Source organism: Plutella xylostella, chromosome 3 (assembly GCF_932276165.1).
Source record: "Plutella xylostella chromosome 3, ilPluXylo3.1, whole genome shotgun sequence".
Taxonomy (NCBI): Eukaryota; Metazoa; Arthropoda; class Insecta; order Lepidoptera; family Plutellidae; genus Plutella; species Plutella xylostella.
In genome coordinates this window covers 7805240-7830411 of record NC_063983.1, presented here as the reverse complement: position 1 = coordinate 7830411, position 25172 = coordinate 7805240, and the positions used below count along the sequence as shown (strand labels likewise).

General features: G+C 41.3%; 4 protein-coding genes across 4 annotated transcripts; 3 read left to right on the top strand and 1 right to left on the bottom strand.

Moving 5' to 3' along the window:
• The first annotated feature begins 462 nt into the window (after positions 1-462).
• Positions 463-7902, top strand: LOC105388097 (pickpocket protein 28). Its single transcript, XM_048625123.1, has 14 exons — positions 463-729; positions 886-1089; positions 1414-1543; positions 1820-1941; positions 2542-2647; positions 3775-3929; positions 4374-4485; positions 4805-4897; positions 5081-5220; positions 5749-5879; positions 6134-6193; positions 6439-6649; positions 7143-7316; positions 7697-7902. Exons 1-14 carry the CDS (start codon positions 713-715, stop codon positions 7767-7769), a joined length of 1728 nt encoding a protein of 575 aa, XP_048481080.1. The 5' UTR covers positions 463-712; the 3' UTR covers positions 7770-7902.
• A 1612-nt stretch (positions 7903-9514) lies between these two features.
• On the top strand, positions 9515-16239 carry LOC105396944 (inhibitor of growth protein 3). The gene is made up of 11 exons (XM_048625154.1): positions 9515-9688; positions 9912-9983; positions 10203-10400; positions 10599-10740; positions 11212-11311; positions 13162-13257; positions 14066-14159; positions 14656-14767; positions 15084-15164; positions 15514-15652; positions 16028-16239. Exons 1-11 carry the CDS (start codon positions 9661-9663, stop codon positions 16145-16147), a joined length of 1182 nt encoding a protein of 393 aa, XP_048481111.1. The 5' UTR covers positions 9515-9660; the 3' UTR covers positions 16148-16239.
• Positions 16240-18385: 2146 nt separating this feature from the next.
• On the top strand, positions 18386-20443 carry LOC105396941 (calcyclin-binding protein). The gene is made up of 5 exons (XM_038117163.2): positions 18386-18581; positions 18670-18886; positions 19137-19343; positions 19644-19809; positions 20277-20443. Exons 1-5 carry the CDS (start codon positions 18558-18560, stop codon positions 20368-20370), a joined length of 708 nt encoding a protein of 235 aa, XP_037973091.2. The 5' UTR covers positions 18386-18557; the 3' UTR covers positions 20371-20443.
• Positions 20444-20500: 57 nt separating this feature from the next.
• Positions 20501-22236, bottom strand: LOC105396940 (arginine/serine-rich protein PNISR). The gene is made up of 2 exons (XM_011568952.3): positions 20803-22236; positions 20501-20640 (listed from the first exon to the last, which is right to left on the bottom strand). Exons 1-2 carry the CDS (start codon positions 22125-22127, stop codon positions 20592-20594), a joined length of 1374 nt encoding a protein of 457 aa, XP_011567254.3. The 5' UTR covers positions 22128-22236; the 3' UTR covers positions 20501-20591.
• Between the last annotated feature and the right edge of the window lie 2936 nt (positions 22237-25172).

The window sequence follows — 25172 nt, the reverse complement described above, 5'->3', positions numbered from 1 at the left end:
ATTTTTGCTGCCCAACATGTAACATGTTACATACATGCTCCACAGGGACATGTCCCTACTTACCCAATTAAAATTACTACAAATTAATATTTTAAGTAAGTATTCCCTAACTAGTTAGAAAACTAATTGGTAGATAGATGTTTGGTAGAGGTCGATTCATGTAACGTGGTGTACAATTTTCGTGACATTTTTCTACACACATTGGGCCCCTTATGCCCCTAAGCTGCAATGTCCTATGGTTACGATTACGATAGATAGATAGACCGAAACGAGAAACAAAAGAAATATAAGTACTAAATGTTAAAAAATTAATTTGTATATTGTGTATTCCTTTAAATTAAGTAATACAAGAATCCCAATAGAATAGTTATTTTCAGTATTTCACTGTCTCTGTTCATTAGTTGAGGTAAAAAGCTAAGCCTGATGAGGCTGAGGTACTTGAGACATCACTGCTTAAAATGCTAACATATCCCTAAGCCTCAATACAAACAACAGTTAACCCGACTAATTAACTAATTGAAACATTACAACAACAATGTCACTTTTGCCATTTTTTGTTAGCGTTAAATAAATTGGTTGTTTTAATTTCATAATTGATATCGGCATCTGCATACGTATGGTATGGAGGCCCAGGGGAAGGCACTAATGGTGAGTTTTGAAGCCCTACCCTGGCCCAGGGTATTCGTTGAACGGTGTTTTATTCGCAGCCAACATGCGGAGACATAACAGGTCTAATTTGGTCAAATATTTTTCTAATATTTATTAAAAAATAAATAATAGACTCATACTAAAAAAATATGAAATATTAAGAGCTACGTCTAAGCATAACTACTTTAAAGAGGATGTGCAATGAAATTTCGGTAATAATAAAGAATTTTTTTCCAGAGGTTTAAGCGTCTGCGGGGTGCCAGGCGAAATAGAAGGCGATGAAAAGAAGAAGTTGGACAGAGAGAGGAGTCTCTCCGTTAAGCAGATACGGGCGAGGAAACGCAGAAATTTCATCAAGGAGTACATAATCGACTACACCTCCAACTCTAATCTCCACGGCTTGAAGTATATTGGCGAGAAAGAGAGAACTTTCATTGAAAAGTAAGTATTTTTCAGAGTACCTATATTGTATGACAGGTATAGTATCATCATGCCAAACTATCTTCTCTACTTTGTATATTATGCAATCGAATCAGAATGTTAGAGTAGGTACTACAGTTTGGGCTAAAGAAATCTGACCTCTCTGTGAGTGACAATGCTACCAGAATCGGGTCAAGTTTCTTTCTTCCAGACTGTACTAGGTACTATACAGACTTCATCTTCCCCATAATCACTCAAGTTTTACCTACAAGGTGTTCTTCTCCATCAGCGCTCATGACACCTACAGGATGTTTGCTCCTATCACCGCTCATGTTCTATCTACAGGGTGTTCTGGCTGTTCATGTTCACGTGCTGCGTGGTGCTGTGCGCGGGGCTGATCCGCAAGGTGTGGATCAAGTGGAACGAGAGCCCCGTCATCGTGAGCTTCGCGGAGACCTCCACGCCGGTGTGGCAGGTCAGACTCAGATCGGTTTACGTAGAGATAAAACGAAAGAGTTAAGATTTTTGCAGTCTAGCTTCGCATCGCCTTCAAAGAGTTTCCCATGGGAATTCCGGGATGCCTATTATTAGTTTGTAACAACAGTCGTAACAATAATACTCGACAAACTAAACCAATACGCCGCTAACTAAGTCGGCGGCGAACAGCTTGCCTACTGAAGATGCAAAAATATAATTAAACGAAAACATCATGTAAATAAACAATCCACGCATCACCACGGCAATGTTCTAGATCCCGTACCCGGCGGTGACGGTGTGCTTCGAGACGAAGGCGATGCAGACGCGGTTCAACTTCACCGAGTACTACCATCTGTACTACAACGAGAGCACCCTGGCCAACTTGACTGAGGAGGAGTGAGTAATTTTTGAACCAAAACTATAGGTAGGTATCTGTCTTAAGGAAATTCCAAACTTATCCATTTTATTTTCAACAGGAGTTTAATACTTGTATACCGAACTGGGTTTCCCATTTGGTTTCGGCTCGCATTTACCATTATACCACTTCGTGTATAGAAACACTCTGTTGGTCATTCATGTGCAGTTTTGTGTAGTAGGTATACCTACCTATCGTATGTATCAGTATCGTGTCTAGCCGTTGGAAGAGGCCTATATTAGGCAGTGGTCTGTGTTTGGCTGATGGTGAGAAGTATTGCTCACTTCCTATCTATAGATGCTTTGTGTCTCCTAAAGTACCGATTTCCATAATTACAATTCCGCACGCTACGTCTGGCTCTACCACCGTACGTCGATTATTCCGATGTGTTACCTATACACTCCCCCTATGTGATGGATTCTGGGAAACGTATGTATGTCCGATAATTTACTCTACCGTATTAAATTTGTTCCATATGCTTCCCAGAATCCTCCCTAGGATGAATTTCCTAGGATACCTAATAGATCCTAAAACCGCTCTAAGTTCTTTTTTTTGTACACTTATAATATTTTATCCCGTAGGAAGCACCTCTTCGAGGACATATCGCTGGTGTGCGACGACCACCTGTCCCCGCCGGGAGGCAGGAAGATCTCTAATGGAAACGAGACCGTCAACAACATCAGAGTGGTACGTGGCTGATTAAAAATAAGTTGGGAGATGTATTTGCTTACCTAATTATTTAGCGTTATATCGTAGTTGACCATATTATGAGCAGTCGGCCACATTGATAGAATTATAGAATTGATGCCCTCCCTCGACCGACATCATCTCAACACTCGACATTTATAATATTATTTAGTGTTCTACCTATATAATAATTGTAATATTTCACTTAAAATTCGAGATCAATATGTATGTAGTGTGCCACGGAATGTTAAGTGAGCGAAAATTGCCCTCACGCTTCCCCCAGGTCAGACATTGTACAAAATCCATACTGCAGATATAAGTACATAAGTATTTAATAAAATAATTATTAAGTACTTACTTACTTATTGTATGTGATAGTAGGTTATGTTTTACATTTCATCATTGCACGGATTGCACCACACCACATCAAAAGCACTCAACTCATCATTATTATCTCCCTTCACTTGACTATCCATCAAGTAGTGTCTTCCTTCCTTCCTACACTTGCAGAGGAAATTGCTACTTTACTTTTGCTTTAGTATTTATTAATGACCTATCCCATTTTAGGAAACTACTTCAGTGTTACACATCCTTTTAATGTTTTTTTTTTCCTTTGTGTCCTACTTAATATTATTATGTATATAAAAAAAAACGCTGTGCATAGTGTTTTTTCCCCTCTGGCCCAGACAGAGGACTGTACAGTGGACTGTGTGTGATTTTAAGTGAACCTAAACTATTAAAGTATAATATCTGTGTTTTTCACTACTCACCACGTAGAACCTCACCCCCTTATTCATAGAAAAGTTACAATACGTTTTAACTAATAAACTGTTTTGTCCCTCTCTGTCAAAGAACAAATTGTTCTTTGTCGGAGAGGGACAAAACAGTGTATTAGTTAAAACGTTCTGTAACTTCTCTATGAATAAGGGGGTAAATCTATATCTATAGCACACTTGTAGATAATAGTTGTACCATTGTAGACGGACTGATCCGAATGCAATTTCGTTCTACACGCTTTCATCCTCACTTCTTCAACTTCGCCCTCCAATCTCATTCCATTCCTCCAGCCCCACTGACGATTTTTCCACTTCGACCTCTATACTCCTCCCTTTCCCCCGCCCCCACAGACGTCTCCGAACATAACGGACGTGTTCTTCGGCTGCAAGTGGAAGGATGCGCCGCGGGACAGCTGCACCGACCTGTTCTCGCCCATCCTGACGGAGGAGGGGCAGTGCTACACCTTCAACACCCTGGGCGCCTCAGAGATGTTCCGGACTGAGAAGTATACTTTATTGTTTTGTGTTATTTAGCTACACTTTCAGTTGTACCTCTTAAAATCTGCAAGCTGGCCATGGTTTGATAGATCCTAGACGAATTTTCGAATGGAACCCGGGATCTGAAAAACGTATCATAGGAATCCGAAGAATCGATGACTGTTGTAGTATAGGCGCTCTATCCTGGAGAAGATCTTAAGATAGGTAGCTGGTCTAGGCTGGATAAGAAAGGACTATGCCAGAGTGTTATTGCGCTCGCTAGAAATCCGAAGAAGCGCTAGCTAAGAGGTAGCTGTAATCCGGTTAGGACTTTAAGGTAGGTAGATGGTAGTGGCTGAATGATGAAAGCTGATGTGCAGCAGTCGACGATTACGAGCTGATGGTGATTGTTGATACTAGAGATTATATTATAATATGTTTTTGTACACTAATCAGTAATGATTTGTTTCAAGTCTACACCAAGAGTACGGCTACTTGGAGCACGAGAACTCCGCCGACAACTGGACGCTGGAGGACGGGTACCCGCCCATGACGCCGCTCGAGACCTACCCGCATCGCGGCTCCGTGAGTTGCCCTAACACTCAGAATAAAGTATACTTAAGTACCTATTGAGGATTTAATTAAACAGGAAGTTGCATTTTTGGCTAACGTTTGAGCCTCGTTCCGGGGAAAAACATTTTCAACGGACCTAAACTATTTCAAAGTGTAATCAGGGCCGAATTTAGGGGAGGGCAACCGGGCTGCAGAAAAAAAAACTTAGAAAACTAGTAAAAAAAATATTACGATACGAGACATAGGTTGTTTATATTTATTTGTACCTTGTAGTGTACCTATTCATAAGTAAACTAATCATTAACTAATATGTATTATGTTTATGTTTTAGGGATACGGCGTTAAAACTGGCTTAACGTTTTTGTTAAAGGCTAAGGAAACTGACTTGGATTATCTGTGCAAGGGACCCGTCCAAGGATTCAAGGTAGCGTATATTGTATCTGATCAAATATTTTGGATTCTGGGCTACTCTACCAATATGTTTTCTTTGTAACTACCTGATTGACTGCTTATACTTAATTGGTCAGTTTCATATTATACCTGTGATATACTTACTACGTATTTCAATCAATTACCAGGCAGCTTATTAACGATTTTGTTTTCCTAGATCCTCCTGCATAACCCGGCAGAGTTACCGCGGCTGTCGCAACAATACTTCCGTTCGCCTCTGTCGCAAGAAGTCGTGGTCGCCGTCAAACCCAAAATGATGACCACGTCGGAAGGCCTGCGACCTTACGACCCCACACGGTAAACTGTTACTGCTTCATGAATATTGGTTATCCACCCGTGCTTAAAATAGAGGTGTTATAATGAAATCGTCTGTGTATCTGTGTGTCAAATCGGATGTAATTTGTGTAGTGTGGAAGTATCCTTTTCTTAGCTAACTTTCATAAAAATCTTCATAATTCCTCTTTACGTACATGCTTATTTAACTTTTGATAAACAAGGTTAAAAAACCTCTACCTACCAAGAATAATAAAAAAAGAATCACCTAACACCTTACTCGTAAGATAAATTTCTTCTAGACACCTCTCCTCCTCCCATTTCCTATCTGCCATTAACTACGCCATTCTACTTGACGATGATGACTGGCAATAAATAAGAAACATTACATTCGTCCACTGAACTTATTTATGCGAGTTTAACACTCTCATTACTCTCGCTTTCAGAACGTCATTTGCATTCTGTGATTTTATGACTGGCTGCTTAGAATCGCAGTTTTATGATTAAGTCGATTTCCTTTTTCTTCTTAATTAGAATTTCCTATTTTATTAGTCGCCAGTGTTACTTCCCGACTGAGCGGTACCTGAGGTACTTCAAGGTGTACACTCAAGCCAACTGTGAGATGGAATGCCTCACCAACTTCACGAATGTGCGGTGCGGATGTGTGCAGTTCGGAATGCCCCGTAAGGAAATATTACTTAATATTACTATACTTGTATAGCTTAGTAAAATTATTAACCTTCACATCATTAACAAAATTGTTAAGGTCTGTTTGTCCTTAGATAAGTAGGTACTTTCTTAGTTCCGAAAACCATTTTATGGTGGTGGGTAACCCTTGTTCATTCGAGTTAAACGTTTGTGGAAATCGTATGATAATTATTTTCATTGATCCTTTTCCCTTCCATGATGTAAGTAGTAAACTGTGTTTTTATTTCAGACGGTCCAAACATGTCGGTTTGCAATGCCGGTAACAGGGATTGTATGAAGCAAGCACAAGGTAAAATTAATGTTAAGAGGGAAGTACCTACTAACCATTCAATAAAATTTTAATAAATAAATCCACTTATTTTGCGTTAACTCTCATAACTACTTGGACTCTTTGGCCTGCTAAACAGAAACTGCCAAGCAGGTCGCATCAAATAAGTCCTCACTTCAATGCGACCTACTTGATCCAGACCAAAGAGTCCAAGCATCAGCATTACCACCAACCTAACAGAAACCAACCTCCTTTTCTCGCCACAGTGGAACTGGTAACAGTGGAGATCCTAAGCGGTTTAGACCCTCACACATCTCACAACGACACTCTCGGGGACGCTCGGGCGGTGGCGGCCGAGTGCCGCTGCCTGCCCGCCTGCACCTCCATAGAGTATGAGGCCGAGACCTCGCAGGCTGACTACGACTGGAAGGCTATCTACAGGGCTTACAAGCTACCGATTGAAGAGGACATTGATGAGTGAGTTTTGCTGATGGGTTGTTTTCGAGTTGTGTTTTCCATAAGGATTTTAGTAGTTAAGTAGTCATTAATATTTATGTAGATTGAAACTCATACCGGTTTTCCATAAATATACTTAAGTGTTTCGGTCCATAATTATACCCGAGGTTCTGAATAAGAGGAATAATGATCAAACCTAATATGTTTAAAGAAAAACCCTTACGTATTTTACAACGTATTTTCCTCTCATCTGTAGGTAGGTAGGTAGCTATTATATGACCCGTTGTAACAAGAGCCCGCTTTTGTCGAGGGTCATTCTCATTAGTCATTACATGGACCATTAGGAAAGTCTAACGAACTCGAACTACACATGAAGCTAGCTACAACCTACAACAATAATATGAGAGTTTAACTAACTTTACCAACCAGCAACTAATAATAACAACCTACACGATTCCTCAGAACAATTAATAATTTTCAAATAACTTATTTTTAATTTCCCCCTTCCATCCAGCCTGTTCTACGCGCGCGTGATGATATTCTTCAAGGAGGCGCAGTTCATCACGTCCCGCCGCTCGGAGCTCTATGGTCAGACGGACTTCCTCGCCAACTGCGGCGGTCTACTGGGGCTGTTCATGGGCTTCTCCATCTTGAGTGTGGCTGAAATACTCTATTTCCTTACTTTGAGGTGAGGAGACGATGTAATGGGGTGGTTACCTAGTACCTACACGATAAGAGTATTATGCTTGGTCCTAGAAACCTGCTTGAATTAAGATAGCATACGATTTCGCTGATCACGTGTTTACACATTACGAATAGCATTTTAACAGTCACTTGGTCCGTGCGTATACTCATATCTTATAAAAATGCAGCTTTAGGCTTTAGTAGGAACATGACCTGTCATTCTGTTCCTGTGTGAATGAATGTGCTGGTAACATTGCCCCAGACTTTGCCTACCTATACCTACCGTACATTGAATATTTTATTCCTACATCATAACTACACCTAGTCATTTGACCTTTTAATATACTTACTACCTAATTAATAATTAAATTTTTTAATTCACAGACTCTGCTGCATTTTATGGCGTCGCAGGCGGTCCAAGATGCGCGAAGCCAACAAGACCAAAGAAAATGAATAATCTCAACAAAACCTACTCTATTCAAAACCTCTAGTCCTACTTAGTTTCAATATTTATTAATCACATAATATTTTAAACTATCTACTTAAACTTAATTAATATAAGTACCTACCTAAGTACTCACTTTAACCTACCCAGGTAATCAATTAAATCCACGAATTAAAATAAACAATTTAAAAAATGTTTTACTGGCTTTATTTTTCGTAAGCTTACATACTTAAATATAGAACATCACTATAACTTAAAAAAAATTGAATGAAATTATTTCAACCATTACTTAAATTATAACTCCCGTAAATAAAGAAATAATGTGAAAATGGCGACCGTTACATAATAACGATTACAGCGTGATAGCATTTTAATGTGGCTTCTTTATTAAGAACGGTAAATATTACGAGCTTTACATGCATGTGACAAATACTCCTCGCTCCCTAACACACCGAGTTACGTTAAATTTTATCACATCTTATCGTATGCGCCATGCTAAAAGGTACCTACTTATTGAGATTACATTATTAAACTGTGCTGGGCCCACTTGGCTTCTTCTTCGGCGCATATCCTATTCTATTGTGTATTTCTTCCGTAGTCTTAGTGCCGGTGGTGGTAGGCTTCGGCGTGGCGTCCTGCATCTCGGCCACAGAGGAGTTATTCTTCTGGTCATTGCGTAGCGCCTCGTATTCATCAAGATCCGATAGCTTCAAGGTAATTTCTGTCAGGGGACGGCGAATCATGGTTTCCTGAAATTGAATATACGAGCATATACTTACCTACTGGAGTTTTACTGTAGGTACCTATATATTTTATGTCCCTGATTAGGGATCCCAGGACCTGATGATGATAGGTAGAACGGATGTCTCGTGTGGGTTTAATTTGACTAAGTCCTTATTTAGGTTGGTACCTAGTCCAAAAAAATCTATAAGTACCTCTTATTACAGAGTTTAAAAATTACTAAATGCACATCTACATCAAGGAACAATAGGTACAATATCAATTTTACAATCTACATCATGTTTTCGTCGAAACTATTATTCTAAGCTTTAACAAATGAACCACAAAGAAAGAACGCATCTTTAAGTTTCTGTAAGTTGTCATACTGGAGCATAGCATTGCACGGTAGGGTTGTACCAACCTCAGTTAGTTCACGAATGTAAAATAGTATCGATATTTACAAATAAATACAGAAAAAAATATAAATATGGATGACTGACTACAGATGGTTGAGTTAGGCCGAGGATTTTAAGGTTACTTAGGCGCTCCTTGGCTGATTACCTGATTATAGACAACGATTTCCCTTTAACAGACTTTTTTTTGAGTAAATACAATATTATATTTCTTATTAAAAGTATTTTTTTAAAACTTATATAGATAGGAAACTTAAAGAGTAACCCGGTAATTGACTAATAAACTGTTTGTCCCTCTCTGTCAAAGAACAAATTGTTCTTTGTCGGAGAGGGACAAAACAGTTTATTAGTTAAAACGTTCTGTAACTTCTCTATGAATAAGGGGGTAAATTTATAAATGATTATACAGCCATTATAAAATAACATTGAAGATTTATGTTTGTTGCAATAACATACGGCTTCGATTTAATTCAAATCAATTCAAATAAAACAGAAACAATTATTAAATATCGTATCAAAACATACTGAGATGCAAGAGTATTCAATAATTTTTTAGTTGACATGATAACGATACTCAACAATCGATATTCAAATAATCCGGAAGGGGTAACGGCACAACACTATTTACTGCTTGAAGTTGTGACGTCGAGCAAACGCGTGTCATTTGCTTCAGTTTTTCGAAAATAACTGGGCTTGTGCACTTTTGCAGTCGAAATAACAAGTGGCGATTGGTTTAATTGATTAAATACTTTGAAAATACACTTACCAAGATGCTGTACTTGGAGGATTATTTGGAAAGTACGTATTTCTTTGTTCGAGAGGTGACGTAACCTAACGATATTGATTTTTAAGGTTGGCACACCTGCTTCCTTTTCGATCGCAAAATCAAGCGCGCAATTTTTCAAAAACTTTTATTGTTTATTTGTGCGACAAAACTTTAAACTTAATAACATATGTGTGTATGTTGTGGGTGATAGACTAAACCATTATTATTTTATTAAACATGCAATTTTCCCCCTAGTGATTGAACATCTCCCACAAGAACTGAGGGATAGATTTACTGAAATGAGAGAAATGGATTTATCGGTTCAAAGTAAGTATACAATCATTAAGTTAAGTACCTAATTATTTGTATTGAATTCATTAATTGTAAGGTCTCCAGTAAGCTAATAAAAAAATTACATACCTAAATAAAAAACAAAATTTTAGTACCTTCCTATAAAATTTTCGAGATATTGATATTAAATGCTAAATGAGTCAAAGCCAGAATATAAATAATGCATCCTGTAACTCCACATACAAATATTCCCAGATAACATGGATACTCTGGAGAAGCGAGTCCGCACTCTGTTTGGCAGCTGCCGTCGCAGCGAGGTCAACACCGAGCAAGCTAATACAGAGTTCTCGGATATCAAGCGAGGATACAACAAGACATTAGAGGAAGCTGATGAAAAGGTGGCACTGGCTAATCAGATGTATGAGCTGGTTGATAGATACTTGAGAAAACTTGGTAAGATTTTTTTTTATATAAATTGTTGTAAAAACTACTTTGAGAGACCTATATTTAGCAGTGACTGCTAGTTGGTTGATGATGAATATTTAAATTTGCTGGTTCTGCATTTGAAAAGGCTCTTTTAAACACCCTGTCTAAGGAAATAGTTCTACTGAAATTAACAGTAAAGTAATAAAGAATATGATATAATTTCAGATACGGAGCTTCACAAGTTTAAGTGTGAGTTAGAAGCTGACAACAAGGGTATTACGGAGCTTCTGGAAAAGCGCTCACTTGAGCTGGATGTCAACACTAACCACACCAGCACTGCTAACAACAACCACTACAAGGACAGCAGGTGAGCCCAGATTAATGATTATAAAAGTACAATATATAAAGACAGTGGGGTTGCCCACTTACCCGACAACTCTCCACCTTGGGGTCCACCAGCCAGTCCAGTGTGGTGCACTAGGCCTAAAACTCTTTCTTCATTGGAAGTAGATCTGTGCCCCAGCTGTGGGGACGTCATGATACAATTCAGCATCCTAAGCTTCCTACTTGTCAGCCTGAAGGTTGTTGTACCAACGGATAGAAATTATTCCCACACTACAGTTTTCAGTTTGTAGTCTCTAATCGAGTGGCTCCTCATATCATAAGATATGGCTGCAGCTAGCAGATTCCCAGAGCTTCACGTCTTCATTTTGAATAGCGACCAATAGCCAACGCGCTTAGCACAGTATGGCTGTGTGACAAGATATAAATGACAGGTGTCAGTAAATCTTTCCTTGTTTTCTTAATGCCATTTGTAATAAATCTGTATTATTCACAGATACCGCATCCGCGCGGAGAAGCGGCGCGAGAGCTGGGCGTCGCCGCGCGAGGCGCGCGCGCACGCCGCCTCGCTGTCGCGCACCGACACCGCCATACAGGTAAGCATAGTTTACACGGAGCCAACACTGGCTGCCAATAAGACTGGCAGCCAGTGCTGGCTTGGTTTTGGCCTTGTGTAAACAGTTTTTCAAGCCAAGCCAGCGCTGGCTGCCAACGCTGGCGAGAATAGAGCGACCGTCTATTTTTCTAGCCAGTGACTGGCGCCAGCATTACTGGCTTCGTGTAAACTTTGCTGTACTGACATCGTTTATACACAGGGTGTCGCAGATGCCTGTTGTATGTCATAATGTGGGTCATAGAACTAGGCATTGTAAGCTAATAAAGGTAATAGAACATTCTGACAGAGAGGCAAGGTTCTTCTGTCGTTCAAGGTTCGTAATTCTGACATTTCATTAGTGATACCACAAAAAAAACTCTTCACCGAAAAAAGGTAAAATTTGGATCCATTTAAGGGCAATATTTTTTTAAATGTTTTCATAGAGAAACATAAATCTAAATATTTACTTGCTCAAGTGAAGTAGGTAATACAAAAATAACAAATATTTCAATACTAGCTGTTGCCACGAGCAGTTCAGTGTTTTGACGTGAAGAAGTAACAAAGGTACACACATACATACATACACACATACTCACAAACTTTCGCATTTATAATATTAAGTAAAATCACGACTCACGACCATTGTATCGAATTAATTTTAATTACTTTATTTTATTCTTTAGCATGGCATCACTTGCTACTAAATTCAGGGATAACAAACCTTTTTAATCGATTTCAAATAAAAGATTCTCAATTCGGTAAGTACGGTGGCCTGCGCCTAAAAGTATACAGGCGGAGTTTTTAAAATAGCGATCCCCGATGATGAAGGGATCAGCTACATCTGTTATAAATCCGGGGACGTGATGTGTGTGATGTGTTTAGCAGTGGTGTTTATGTGGATGTGCTTGAGCAGCATGTGAGCTTGAGATCGCTATTTTAAAAACTCCGCCTGTATACTTTTAGGCGCAGGCCACCGTACATAATATGTTCGGTATATAGGTACCTAAGTAAGATTATTGGAACTGCACCATATTAACATATGACAATCAATTAAGCCTAATAAACAAATTTGAAATTTTTTATTGTATAAGTATGTTTATATGTTTGTTGGTATGTATGTTTGTCCACGAATATCTCGGAAACGATTGATCCGATTGTTACTATTCTTTTTTAGAGTTCCGTACCTGAAAAGGAAAAAAGGCACCCTTATTGTTGTCCGTCTGTCTGTCACCACCCTTTTTCTCAGAAACGGTTAAAGATATCAAGCTAATATTTCATATAGATGTACATAATGATGAAATTAAAAGGAAAAATATCTCAGCTAAGTAGACTTGTACGGAACCCTCAGTGCGCGAGTCCAACTGGCACTTGGCCGGTTTCTTATCGTTGACCTTTCGCGTTGTGATAGTTTGTTGATTTTTATAAACGTTATGGAGCCACAACCTGGCCCTTCCCAGGAAGCGGCCCCATCTGACAGAGCACAAGAGTCAGACTTTCTCTCTCCCAGAAAGAAGCGTCCTCGTGGTTCTTTTGTGCCTAACGTAAGGACCATCATTCTAAATATTTAAAAATATAATATAGAAAATTGTCCGGATACAACTGATGTTCAGACTCGTATTGAAAAAAGTACCCAGCCAAAAAAGGTTTGTGATCTCTGACATGTCAAAAATGGATAACTGTCAGAATTCCGTGAGATTAAAGATTAGAGATTAGATATTTTTTTATTTTCCTACGTATGGGGTGCCCACCGTAGGCGAACTAAATACTGATAGCATAGGAGCATTCTCTTTCAGTTAACCTTGAGCGTAAAAAAAAAAATACTTATTATTCTGTCCTTATTGTCTCTTACAGGCTGCGCTGGGTCGTGACCCGCTAAACCCTATTGGTCAAGTTGGAAACGCCATAGCAGTCGCTGCCACACAAGCTATTCACGCCTCTACCCACCAGGTAACTATTATTTTATTTTAGTGAATAGACTTCTCTTTTTAAAACAGCCACTTTTGAGCCTATCATGAATTAGTTATCTTTTCAAATGGAAAAAATCTTTTTACTTATTTTCAAAATAATATATGTCTCTTTGAGTCACCTCCATTCGGCTAACCATACCACTGTTTTGCAAAATCCTGCATAACACGTCCCCTCCACAAGCTCATATGGCTCTTCTATTCTATTCTATTCTCTGTGGGGGTGTAAGTACCTGCACCTGGCTCTCTCGAGTGGAACCTTTGTGCATGTCCCCAAGGTCTGAACTGCCTTCCTAAGCTTGGACCATTTCCCACCACGCTGGTCCATTGCAGGTTGGTGGGTTCACATATCTAGATGTGCTAGATCTAGATATGCAGGTTTCCTCACGATGTTTTCCTTCACCGTAAGAGCGATGGTATACATTGTACTTAAGTTAAAAGAACTCATTGGTACATGTCAGCGCCGGGATTCGAACCCGCATCTCTGGCGTGAGAAGCGGGCGCTTACCCGACTGAGCTACCACCGCTCTCATATGGCTCTTATAACTATTTACTTCATAAAGATCACCCTTTGCATCGAAATATCCTTCCACCCAAAGGTTGTCTGGAAGAAATCGCTTTAAGCGATAAGACCGCCATTTGTACAGATGTGTTAGATTAAGTTGTTTTGTAATGTTCTCCATGTTTTTGTGTACAAATAAAGAATATCTATCTATCTATTACATGCTGCACCCACTTTTCGCCAGAGTGTTATGTTTTTTTTTTTTCTATTACATGCCTGTCTCCCACAGATGCAGCACGGGCGGCGCACGGCGGCGCTGAAGGCGTCCTACGAGGCGGTGTCGGGCGAGCCGCTGCACGCCCGGCCCGCGCACCACGACCACGGTACATGCTTACTTATTCATCACGCATCCCCTCAGAGACTAATCCTTCTTCTGACTGACTTATGTCTAGTTTCACCATAGTCTTATAGATCATGAACACCCCTGTTAGATTGTAACGTCGTTAATTTTACGTCATTAGATCTATGCGTCATCTCCATATTAAATTACAACTAATCCCTTGTTATGATCTAGCGGAGTACAATGAAACTGGGGCTTATCCGTCAACCACAGTGACAAACCAAACACGCTCTAGTATCTCGTATTGGCACTGACATGTTATAGAAAGAAGATGACTGAGTTTGTTTATAATTTATTTTTAAACTTTTTTCTAATAAAAATACAAGAACACCTAGTTCCTATCTAAATACGATATGGGCATGTGCAGGTTTCCTTCCAATGTTTTAATGCACTGTAATATTTGCTGTTTATAGACCCAAGTGCCTTAAAATTATCATTATGTTATTTTGAATATTTACCTAATGTCTGTGTCTCCCCAGGTCACGGGCTGGCCCCGAGCCACAGTCAGTCTGCGCACGCGCACCACACCACGGCGCACTCCGCGCACTCCGCCTCCTCCTCCTCTTCTAATAAACGACACAACAAGCAGAAGTAAGTAACGGTTGATTAATATTGTCTTTGGACTGTGATTTGTGGTCATTTTTATACAATAGGTTGGCTAGACGATTGGTCAACTATTTGTCGGTTCTCGCACTGCCCCGCAACACGTTGCGTGTTGCGTAAATTGTATGAACGCACTGTCATGCAATGGACGTTTACCGGCTGAAAATCTTTAAAACACTCTGTCCTGCTCAGGTCCTGGGCTTTCCTCATTCAGCTACTACTAGTTAAGTATCCCTATTGGTGGTTTCGACTATTTATCATGCTAACTACGTTTATCTAAAATAAACATATTTCTCGTTTACAGGAAGACATCATACAACGCGTCTCTGGGCGCGGCGAGTCACTCGGCGCACGCCGCCAGCCGCTCCTCCTCGCCCACTGTTGTGTGAGTACTACTTATAACACCACTTCATCATTATCAGCCCGTTATAGTCTAATTGGACATAAGGCCTCATCCAAGAGCGCCAAAACACTAGTCTCGCCCTGGCTAATCAAGAAATTGATACAGCGGAAAGGAATATAAATTAATAATAATATATCTGCCCAGAGCGTGGAGGCATTTATTTTTCTATCTCTAATATTCTCTAACGATACAATATTTATTGTACGAATTTTAATAACACTGTACGGTAATACACAATATGTATCTGAGTAAAATACAGATTACTTTTTACACCAGATTACCTTTTAAACTATGTTTCTTCACCGCACTGACCATACTTTTTCGTTCCCAGTGGCATGAACACAGTAGTAAACAGCGTCCCCATAGAAGAACCCATGGAGGAAGAGTGGAGTTACGACCCCAACGAGCCCCGATACTGCATCTGCAACCAGGTGTCGTACGGAGACATGGTGGCGTGCGACAACCAGCATGTGAGTACCGCCGGGATTGACCCCGACCACCCTAACGCGGCACCTTTAAACAACTTATTCGCGACTCTATAAACCCGTAGAGCAAAACTTGTTTAGCTATATACAGATATAGCGATAGAGACTAAACTCAATAAACCATATTTATCTGACCGATATCCTGTCAATCGTTCTCCACAGGATTCCATCATCATCAGACAAGTCAGTTATCTAGCCAAAAGCGTGACACATTGCCACTACACTCTATCCAACACTATCCAAGGACTTTCTCTTACCAGCGAGCTTTAATTACTTTAATTCAATATTCGTCCTGCACAAGTATGCCATGCCGCGTTAAAAACGAAAAATTATAATTAAAACATTGTATTTCCTCCGCAGTGCCCCTACGAATGGTTCCACTACCCGTGCGTGGGCATCACGGCGCCGCCGCGAGGCAAGTGGTACTGTCCGCAGTGCCAGACCAACATGCGCCGCAACCGCATCCACCGCAAGAACTAGCCGCGTTGCTGACTGTACCCGTGTACTGATATGACCTATGAATAAGACACTGGAACCGTATGCGTGCAAGACCAACCGCATCCACCGCAAGAACTAGCCGCGTTGCTGACTGTACCCGTGTACTGATATGACCTATGAATAAGACACTGGAACCGTATGCGTGCAAGACCAACCGCATCCACCGCAAGAACTAGCCGCGTTGCTGACTGTACCCGTGTACTGATATGACCTATGAATAAGACACTGGAACCGTATGCGTGCAAGACCAACCGCATCCACCGCAAGAACTAGCCGCGTTGCTGACTGTACCCGTGTACTGATATGACCTATGAATAAGACACTGGAACCGTATGCGTGCAAGACCAACCGCATCCACCGCAAGAACTAGCCGCGTTGCTGACTGTACCCGTGTACTGATATGACCTATGAATAAGACACTGGAACCGTATGCGTGCAAGACCAACCGCATCCACCGCAAGAACTAGCCGAGTTGCTGACTGTACCTGTGTATTGATAGGATAGTGGAACCGACTTGTGACGTAAATCTTTTTGATATTCTTCTGAGAATTCAGTAGGCCTGTGGCACTAAAGGCGTCCATGATCAAGCCTGAGCTTAGAGTACTAAAGCCTGAGGTACAACAACTACTATTAGGCATGGCCATACCGAAGAAGGCAAATAACTATTAACTACGTTGGATACTCAGAAGAATGACAAATATGTGTGTATTCCAGCCTTGGTTGCACGGCGTCCCTTATCTACCTACATAGACTCGTTAATATGCACGTCCCACCCATCAACGTATTTAACGCCAATCGCGATATATGACATTTGTCTACGTAGATACTGATGCCATGCAACGGGTAGGTACACATAAGTTGGTTTAAGTATGATAATAATGTATGACTGTTTTAAATAAATTAGCCTGTATTTTAGATGGTTTGTTGCTTGTGATGCGAATTACCGCCAATTAAAACAGTATTTAGCGCATCAGCTAAGCAGGTTTGTCACTGCACTGAAGTTATTAAGTTGTACTCAAGAGCCGAGGATGCCACCTTATACAGGTACAATTTAATTTATCCATGGATATTTTATTAATGCACTTGGCACATGGCTCGTGGTGCAAAACGCTGCTGGAATGGAGACCGTATGGTGAGACACGCCCTCGTGGTCGTCCACAAATGCGATGGACCGACGATATAAGGAAAACATCTGGTAGCAAATGGATAGAGATAGCCCAAGATCGAGATGAGTGGCATAGACTGAAGGAGGCCTACACCTTTCAGGTTGAAAACGGCTAAGAAGAAGAAGAAGAAGATTTTATTAATGAGTAAGTAACTACAACAGCTGACCTTATACAATGTACTGTATATTTAATTTGAGGATGGCTTGGTATCTTATTTAAACTCATTTTAATATAGGCAACAAAACAGTGTATCAAATGGTAGATGAACGTTGCGATGATATTTAAATAATAAATCGTACCTAATCTCAATATTTTATTTTATATTCCTACGTTTTATTAAGTAAGCCCTCATTCGTGCGTTGCTGGTGCTGCGTCGTCGTCGCGTCGTGTCATTGCAAGGGAACGGTCACAAAAAGTATAATGGCAACGAAGCGACGAACCAATGCGGCTTCGCCCACTGAAAACAAGGAGCCTCGAACCTCGTCTAAAGCTGCGTACAGACCGGCCCAACGAAGGCCCAACGTTGGATATTAATTTATCATACATAATACAGGGCAGATTGCAGCAACGAAGGTCAACGAAACCCGTTCGTTTGGCCGGTCTGTACGCAGCTTTAGTAGAAGTCTGAAGATTTTTCTTGGGTTCCGTACTCATAACGAAGATAGGCGGACGTTAGTGGAGACCCTCTGCACCTATGGGGTGCCATAGGAACACACGCACACTCATATGATAAGGTGAAGAACCCTTATCACTGCTAGGGAGGCACTTCGGTGTAACTCAAACTTTAATATGAGGCCTTCGCCGTCGTGAGGGTGAGTGATTCATATGTGATTCATATTTCAGAAACTAAAGCATGTTGCCGTTGACCGTCGGGAGGACCGTAAAACTGCTGAAGTTTTGAAGCAACTGAAGTGAGAGGCTGTCATTATTCTGAGGCTGAACCGGTATTCTGAGTTTGGCACAGAATAAAATAACAATAATTATGACAGTAGTCTCAAACACAGAATATAATTTTGACGTTCCCTCTCTTTGGTGTTCGACTTGTTCGAGTGTTCGAGCAATTTCGAGTTTTTTTGCTGAGCATTGCAATTTCTAGAACGTGTTTAACAATTTTTGTGTTATTACCAATTGTATCCGCAACAACCAAGAAAATCTCGTGTTTATCTTGATATTTATATAACAACCCTTAAACAGTCACTTGATTATCGTACCTCTTACATTCAAGAATGGCGGAAAACAAGATCAAGGAGGTAAGCAATAGAAACTGAACGTTTCTACCGGTGTTCTCTGTAAACCATCAGTGTATTGATTTATATTTATTGCATTGTCTAATTCTAGTTACGAAGTGACATAGAGGAGCTCCAGAAAATAACAAAACAGGCAACACGCAAGAAGGTCCAGGATATTCTTTCTTTGGAAGTGAGGAAGCTAGAGACTGAGCTCATTAATTTGCAAGAAGCCGCGAAGGCTTCGTCTTCAACCGACGCCGTCGCCGCGCCCGCCCCGGCCGCCGCTGCTGAAGCTAAGCGATACAAAGTTAAACTAAATGGCTATGGTGAGAAATTACCTCCTATATGATTTTATTTCTTTGTCTGAGGTTTGGCTGAATCTAACATTAACAAAATTAGGGGTCAGAGGTTAAGCATGGCTTTATAAAGAATAGAAGTCTATTAGAAACCTGAAATTAGGCAGTAATCTTTTATTTTCCCCCTTATAAATTTATGACAATTGTCTGAAACATATTTTATTAAAACTAAATTATTTCAATTCACACAACACTTCATTCAACTGTTGAATCCTTCCAGGTTGGGATCAATCGGACAAATACGTGAAAGTGTTTGTCACGCTCAAGGGGGTCCAGAATGCCCCGAAGGAGCAGGTGTACTGCAAGCTGACGGAGCGGTCCCTGGAGCTGCACGTCGACAACCACGAGAACAAGGACTATGTGCTCATCATCAACAACCTGCTTGAGAATATAGTGGTGGAGGACAGCCACTGGAAACAAAAGACTGGTGAGAATTATCAGCTGCTCATATGAGTCTTAGTTGAACAGTATAGTTGTAATAAAAAATTACTACTAATAGAAAATTATTTTTGTATTTAGTCTACCCTTTGTACACTTCTATTCTGACTTCATTGTGAAAACTTTGGTGGCTAAACTGATCAGAATAGAGCCCCAAAATTTTATGCAGATTGACTTTAGAGGCTAAATGCGAAATAAGAATTTATTTATTGAATTTATTTCTTCAAATAAATGAGTTTAAAGACTCAATATACAATAAAACAATAGTAAACTTTGTTGCTTTTTCCAGATATGGTGGTGATCTTCCTCGCCAAGTCAAGCGCAGGCTCCAAGTGGTCACACATGACAGAGATTGATAAAAAACTGGATGACCAGCGCAACAACCGGTTCAAGCCCGAGGAAGCGTCCGCCGGCAAGGACCCCCAGGAGTCCATCATGAGCTTGATGAAGAATATGTAAGTAGCTGACAATGTTTTGTTATTTACTCTTTTCTGTATAATACAAGCAAAGTATTGGTATTTTTTGAAGATGTTGGTGCTCACAATTCAGACATTTTTCCCATATCCTATATTATGTACACACACTGATACATTAGCAGATACCCATGGATCCCACAATTTGACTTGACTCTGGTATTAAACACATTAATTTTTACACCCTGTATAGATCAATGCTATGAAAAATTTCGTGGTAGCAATGTGCCATTAAAATAATTACCCACTAGCTGTTCTGGCGAGCCTTGTTTTGCCAAAAAAGGGAAATCTGGGATAAAAGTAGCCTATATGTTATTCCAGGTTATCAGCTACCTTCTTCCTATCAAATTTCATCAAATGTGAATCTGTTTTTACATGTAAAGAGTAATAATTATCCATACGAACAAACTTTTGCACAGTGTATTTACTTAAAAATCTTTCATTTCCAGGTACGAGACTGGTGATGATGAGATGAAGAGGATGATCTCCAAAGCCTGGTATGAAGGACAACAGAAAAAGAAAAATGACTCCCTAGATTTTTAAGTTGCCCTTAGTTAAGTACTCATAAGTTTATACTTTAAGCGTATTTTAGAATAAATCTCTAATGCTAATCAAATGGCGTTTGAATGAAAGTCAAGTTAATAACACCAATATACATATTTATTTTATACTCCTCTAAAATTACAACAAAACTATTCACATAATATATTTTAATACCAACTACAGATAAATAGAAGATATAATAATATGGCCATGTTCTCTGCTTATTCAACTTTCAGCATTTTTTGTGTGGTAGCCCAGAAGCCTGTAGACCTGAAATATAAAAAATTAAAATTATATTTTAGCTAAAAAAAATAATTCTATGGCTCACTCATATATTTAGCTAGGCTATTATGTATGTAGGTCTTTAACTGAAGTCCTGGGTATACCCTGAAGCGCACAAAATAGGCATTGTTATTATTAGCTGTAACTTACCTCATTTTATTTTTATCAGATGCTCCAATCATCTGCAGGATGACGCTGCCAAGATACAACCCTTGCAGTGTGTAGAACAGGTACTGCCAGTTCATGGCTGAACGAGATTCCATCTGCCCTTTCTCATTGACAGCATCCCAAGAGCTTCGGTGTCCAGCTAGATTAACAGTATCTCGTTCTAGGCTCTTTAGGTTTCTGGCTTCGAAGCGTGTTTCTGGTACTTCGCGTTTAACCCTCATGTCTTGATAGTCGCGTCGCTCACCCGTCCTGACTTCGCGGCGGGATACGTCTCGGCTAAGTCGTTCGTTCTCTCTTCGAGAGTCGACTCGGCGTTCAGGATTGGATATTCTCTCAGATCGGCTGACCCTACGGGACTCGATTCTAGTGTCTCGGATAGAGTCCCGCTCGTTTGCAAGCTCAACCCTTCGGTTCGCGTCGCGAGTGTTGGTTCTCATATTCCGTTCATTTGCTCGCCTCATATCAATGCTCCTGTCGTTTCCAGACATCCTTGTGTTCATCCTCCTTGAATCTTCAGATCTGATGTCTCGGCGATCGCTAGGTAAGCGCTCTTGACGCACTGTCGTTCTTTGTGCCTCTCGTGAAATGTCACGCCTTGTATCCCTGATATTGCGTACTTCCCTAGAATTTTCCGTTTGATGGATGTTGCGGGTCAGGTCCAGTCGTTGGTCGCGAACTCCAGCAAGGCGAGCCCTCGAATGCATGTCGCTACGCTCTTCGCGAACGATCCTGGATTCTCTTTCGACTGTACGCCTTGACTCCCGCCGAGATTCCTCAGGCATGTTGCTAAGACGGTCCATTGTGTTGACATCTCGTCTGTCGATAGCTCGCCTGGTGTCTACTCTTTGTGCCCGTACTCCAGTAAATAATCGACTTTCCCGTGCTCGCGAATCACGGACCGCATCATACCGTTCAGTGGAGCGACTTTCCGTACGCCTTATCTCCCGAATTCTCTCTGGTTCGCTGCTGAGACGTGAGTCGCTTGATCGAACTACTGGAGTTCTGTCAACGGAACGGGTGAGCCGGTCGGTGACCGCACGACGTTCTCGCGCCAAGTCCAAGCGTTCATTCGAGCGGATTTGGCGTCGGTCCATGCTCCTAAGGCTATCGCGGATTTCTCTTTCATTTATTCTTCTGGAGTCCACCCTTCTTGTTTCTACGTCAGAGCGACTAAGACGGGTGGACCGCTGATCGCGGATTTCAGAATCTCTTCCCATTGATCTCCTGGTGTCTCTACGTCCGGTTTCAGCAGTTCGTGCGTCTCGGCTGAAAGCGCGTACTTCTCTGTCATTATTTCTGCTCTCCATTCGTTCCCTATGAATTTCATTTAATTCCAAACTCCTAGAACGTCGCTCGTCTGCAACTCTTGCTTCTGAAAACCTTTCACGGTTCAGATCCCGGTTAATCACTCGCCGGGTCTCCATAGATGACCTTTCAGACCTTTCCATGACCTCGCGTCGAGCGTTGTCTCTAGCGTCACGAACAAAACGCCGATCGTCCTCCGCGACCCTTCGTTGGCTGTTTGACCTTGAGAGGCGAATGCTGTCAATATCGCGCCTTTCAGTTGCATCCAGTACCCTATCCAAAGAGCGTCGCTCCTGAAAGTCACGTCTAGATTCATCCCGCATATTCATTCGCTGGTCCCGTGCTTCGATCCTCTCAAGTTGGGAGCGAAGGGCATCGCGAGATAATGATCTTCGGGTTACCTGATTCCGTGCCCTTGTGACTTCAGGGCGATCCTCCGTGTTGCGGGGGGATTGTGTGAAGACACGGTTTCTTTCTTCCCGCAGAGCCCGGCTGGACATCCTCTCATCGTTGAATAGGCGATGGTGTCGGAGCTCATCTTGTCTCGATTCGCGACTGCTTCGGCCATCTTGGCGAACATCTCGTGCGTATCTGGACGAGCGCTCGCGGGAAACTTCACGGATGCGATCGCGAACGTTGCTGACTCGTCGAGCGTCTACTTCCCGGGCTATGCGGCTGTCGGCTCCAACACGACCTTGAACTTGGAAAGAAGATCCAATCAGGCGAGTACTGTCCCGGGCCGAGCGGTCATCGACTACCCTTCGCTCTACCGACGCGACCCTCGAGTCCCTGGCTTCATACCGTTGGGAGTCACGACGACCGTCTCGCACTACCTCCCTGCTCAAGCGATGGTCTTGGTCAATCTTCCTGGCTCCATAGATGGAATCCCTGGTGTCCCGTTGTTGGAGAGGGCCTTCGGAGCAGCGGCCATCAATGAGGGTGCGGTCAGTGAAGGACTCCGAGGGCCCGGGCTGAGCGGCCGCGAGTAACGCAAGCAGCAGGAGGCGCCAGTTATGCATAGTCACGATGGCTGGAGTTGTGGAGACTTCTTCTGGCTCTAGAGGTGCAAGTGACGACGGTGGAAGCTGACTTCCGTACTGAGGAGAGAAGGCTCGGGCCGTCTTTTATATTGCAACGGCGTAAGGGTTGAATGAGGCTATTAGACGGTAGAACGCATTCAATTTTCAGCGACCTACGCAGCCACTTTTTACTGGTCGCTGTTAAACGGTCTTGAGACTTGCAATTTGTAGAAATACTGGGTGTCGTGGGTGTTGCAGATTATAGAAACGAATCAAAACAATAAGTAGAGCTATTAGGGATTCCTTTGTATAGGTACCTATATCTAATAATAATAATAGGCGTAATTAACTACCTACCAAACTATCACGTTTGTCTGAGACAGCTTGGGACTGAACCATCATCATTCCTCAGAATAGATCTTCCAAATAAAATACCTACCTTCATAAAGAAAATCCTGTTTATGTATATTTTTATTATGTTCACATGTTTGTTTTACGACTAAGTCATGAAAATAATATTATAAGTTGTGAAAGTATCAACACTGTTCGTGCGGACTAAACAGCGCGCTATCAGCGGGCCGCAGCTGCAATGGGAGATTTGTCGCGCGCGTAAAATAATTATCTGATTGTGTCCACTGGAGCACTAAATCGGACCCATAAATTGAAGTCCTATGACGTCAATGCGGGACAAAATGGGGTAAGTAGAGGGTAGGTATAGTGTATAAAGTTAGGTTTCCAAGTTTCAGGACTAAGAATAAATAAGTAGGTACCTACGTACCTACATAAAAATGTATCATATTATCATCATCATCAATCTGAATATTATGATTAAAAGACATGGCGTGGGCGTCGGTTAAGGACTAGTCCTGGTCTGGTAGAGACGGCCTCATTCAATAACACGTGGTCTTCATGATTTTCCGAAGAACCTATGGTAGCAGTTCTCGAGTTCGATAAGGCAAACGTGAACACCCTCCAGTCTGCTGGTCTGACGAAAGCCTGCTGCCGCGGCACGGGTCTGTTATCGAAGTCGATAAGCTTATTCAATGCGCGTTTCAATCACTGCGCCGTACTTATGGCGAATTGCGATATAGTGACGTTTATCTACGTCGATAACGAGCCCGTGCGGGCGGTAGCTGATCGATATCGATAGACGATAGTGGCTGGATGAGGAAGACCGAGGACAGCTAGGGTTGTGGCGCTCCTTGGAGAGGCGTGTATGTCCGGGAGTAGACCATTACGGGCTGATGATCAAATAACTCGTTTATGGAAAGTTTACAATGTTTTGCTAAACGATAACGTAAAGTTTTACATTGTTGTGAACGGTAAAGTAGTAAATCGCAGCACTCCTGAATATCTATTACGGAACCCCTGGGCTAATCGGGAACCGCTGCACCTTTGATGGTTTGGTTTTATCGCTTTAGTTGAGTACCTGCGACAATAGATGAAATTCAAGAATAAAATTAAGTACGAGTACAAATGTAGTAAAATTACTAATTAGCTTATATCTCAAAAACCGTAAGAGATATCGAAAAAATAAGCAAATTTTCATCATCACCTAGGTAACCACACCCCCCTCTAAAACTTTTTTTCTAAAGTTGTGAAATCAAAGTTGTCTGGGAGAAACCGTTTTCGGACATAAGCCTCCTTGTTACACTGTTTTGCTAAACGACAGTCAAATTCAGTTTTACCATAGAATAACAAGTGCTAGTCTCGTTATTCTATGGTTTTACTTTGTTGTGAGAGGAATGGTTAAGAATTTTCGCGGCACTTCTGTGAGTCTCGTACTGCAGAACACTGATCGAGAACCGATGTAAGTATCTACTAAGGCCTGAATTTATCATTTTAATTTTATTTATGTACTTACGACAATAAATGAAATTGAACAAGTTTAGAGCGGTGGCGTACCTAATGGATAAGGCCTCGTCCTCTCAATCGAGAAGCCGTGGGTTCAAATAATACCACGTGCTCTTACGGTGATGGAAAACATCGTGAGGAAACCTGCACATTTAGATTCTAGATGTGTATACT

Coding starts and splice junctions, on each gene's coding strand:
- LOC105388097 (XM_048625123.1), top strand. Junction 1,544..1,819: donor CCTCCACGCCGGTGTGGCAG/GTCAGACTCAGA, acceptor GCAATGTTCTAG/ATCCCGTACCCGGCGGTGAC. Junction 2,648..3,774: donor CCGTCAACAACATCAGAGTG/GTACGTGGCTGA, acceptor CCGCCCCCACAG/ACGTCTCCGAACATAACGGA.
- LOC105396944 (XM_048625154.1), top strand. CDS start 9,661: ATGCTGTACTTGGAGGATTATTTGGAAA. Junction 9,984..10,202: donor AATGGATTTATCGGTTCAAA/GTAAGTATACAA, acceptor AAATATTCCCAG/ATAACATGGATACTCTGGAG. Junction 13,258..14,065: donor TTCACGCCTCTACCCACCAG/GTAACTATTATT, acceptor TGTCTCCCACAG/ATGCAGCACGGGCGGCGCAC.
- LOC105396941 (XM_038117163.2), top strand. CDS start 18,558: ATGGCGGAAAACAAGATCAAGGAG. Junction 18,582..18,669: donor CGGAAAACAAGATCAAGGAG/GTAAGCAATAGA, acceptor GTCTAATTCTAG/TTACGAAGTGACATAGAGGA. Junction 19,344..19,643: donor CCACTGGAAACAAAAGACTG/GTGAGAATTATC, acceptor TGCTTTTTCCAG/ATATGGTGGTGATCTTCCTC.
- LOC105396940 (XM_011568952.3), bottom strand. CDS start 22,127: ATGGAGAGCAGAAATAATGACAGAGAAGTACGCGCTTTCAGCCGAGAC. Junction 20,641..20,802: donor TCTGATAAAAATAAAATGAG/GTAAGTTACAGC, acceptor TTTATATTTCAG/GTCTACAGGCTTCTGGGCTA.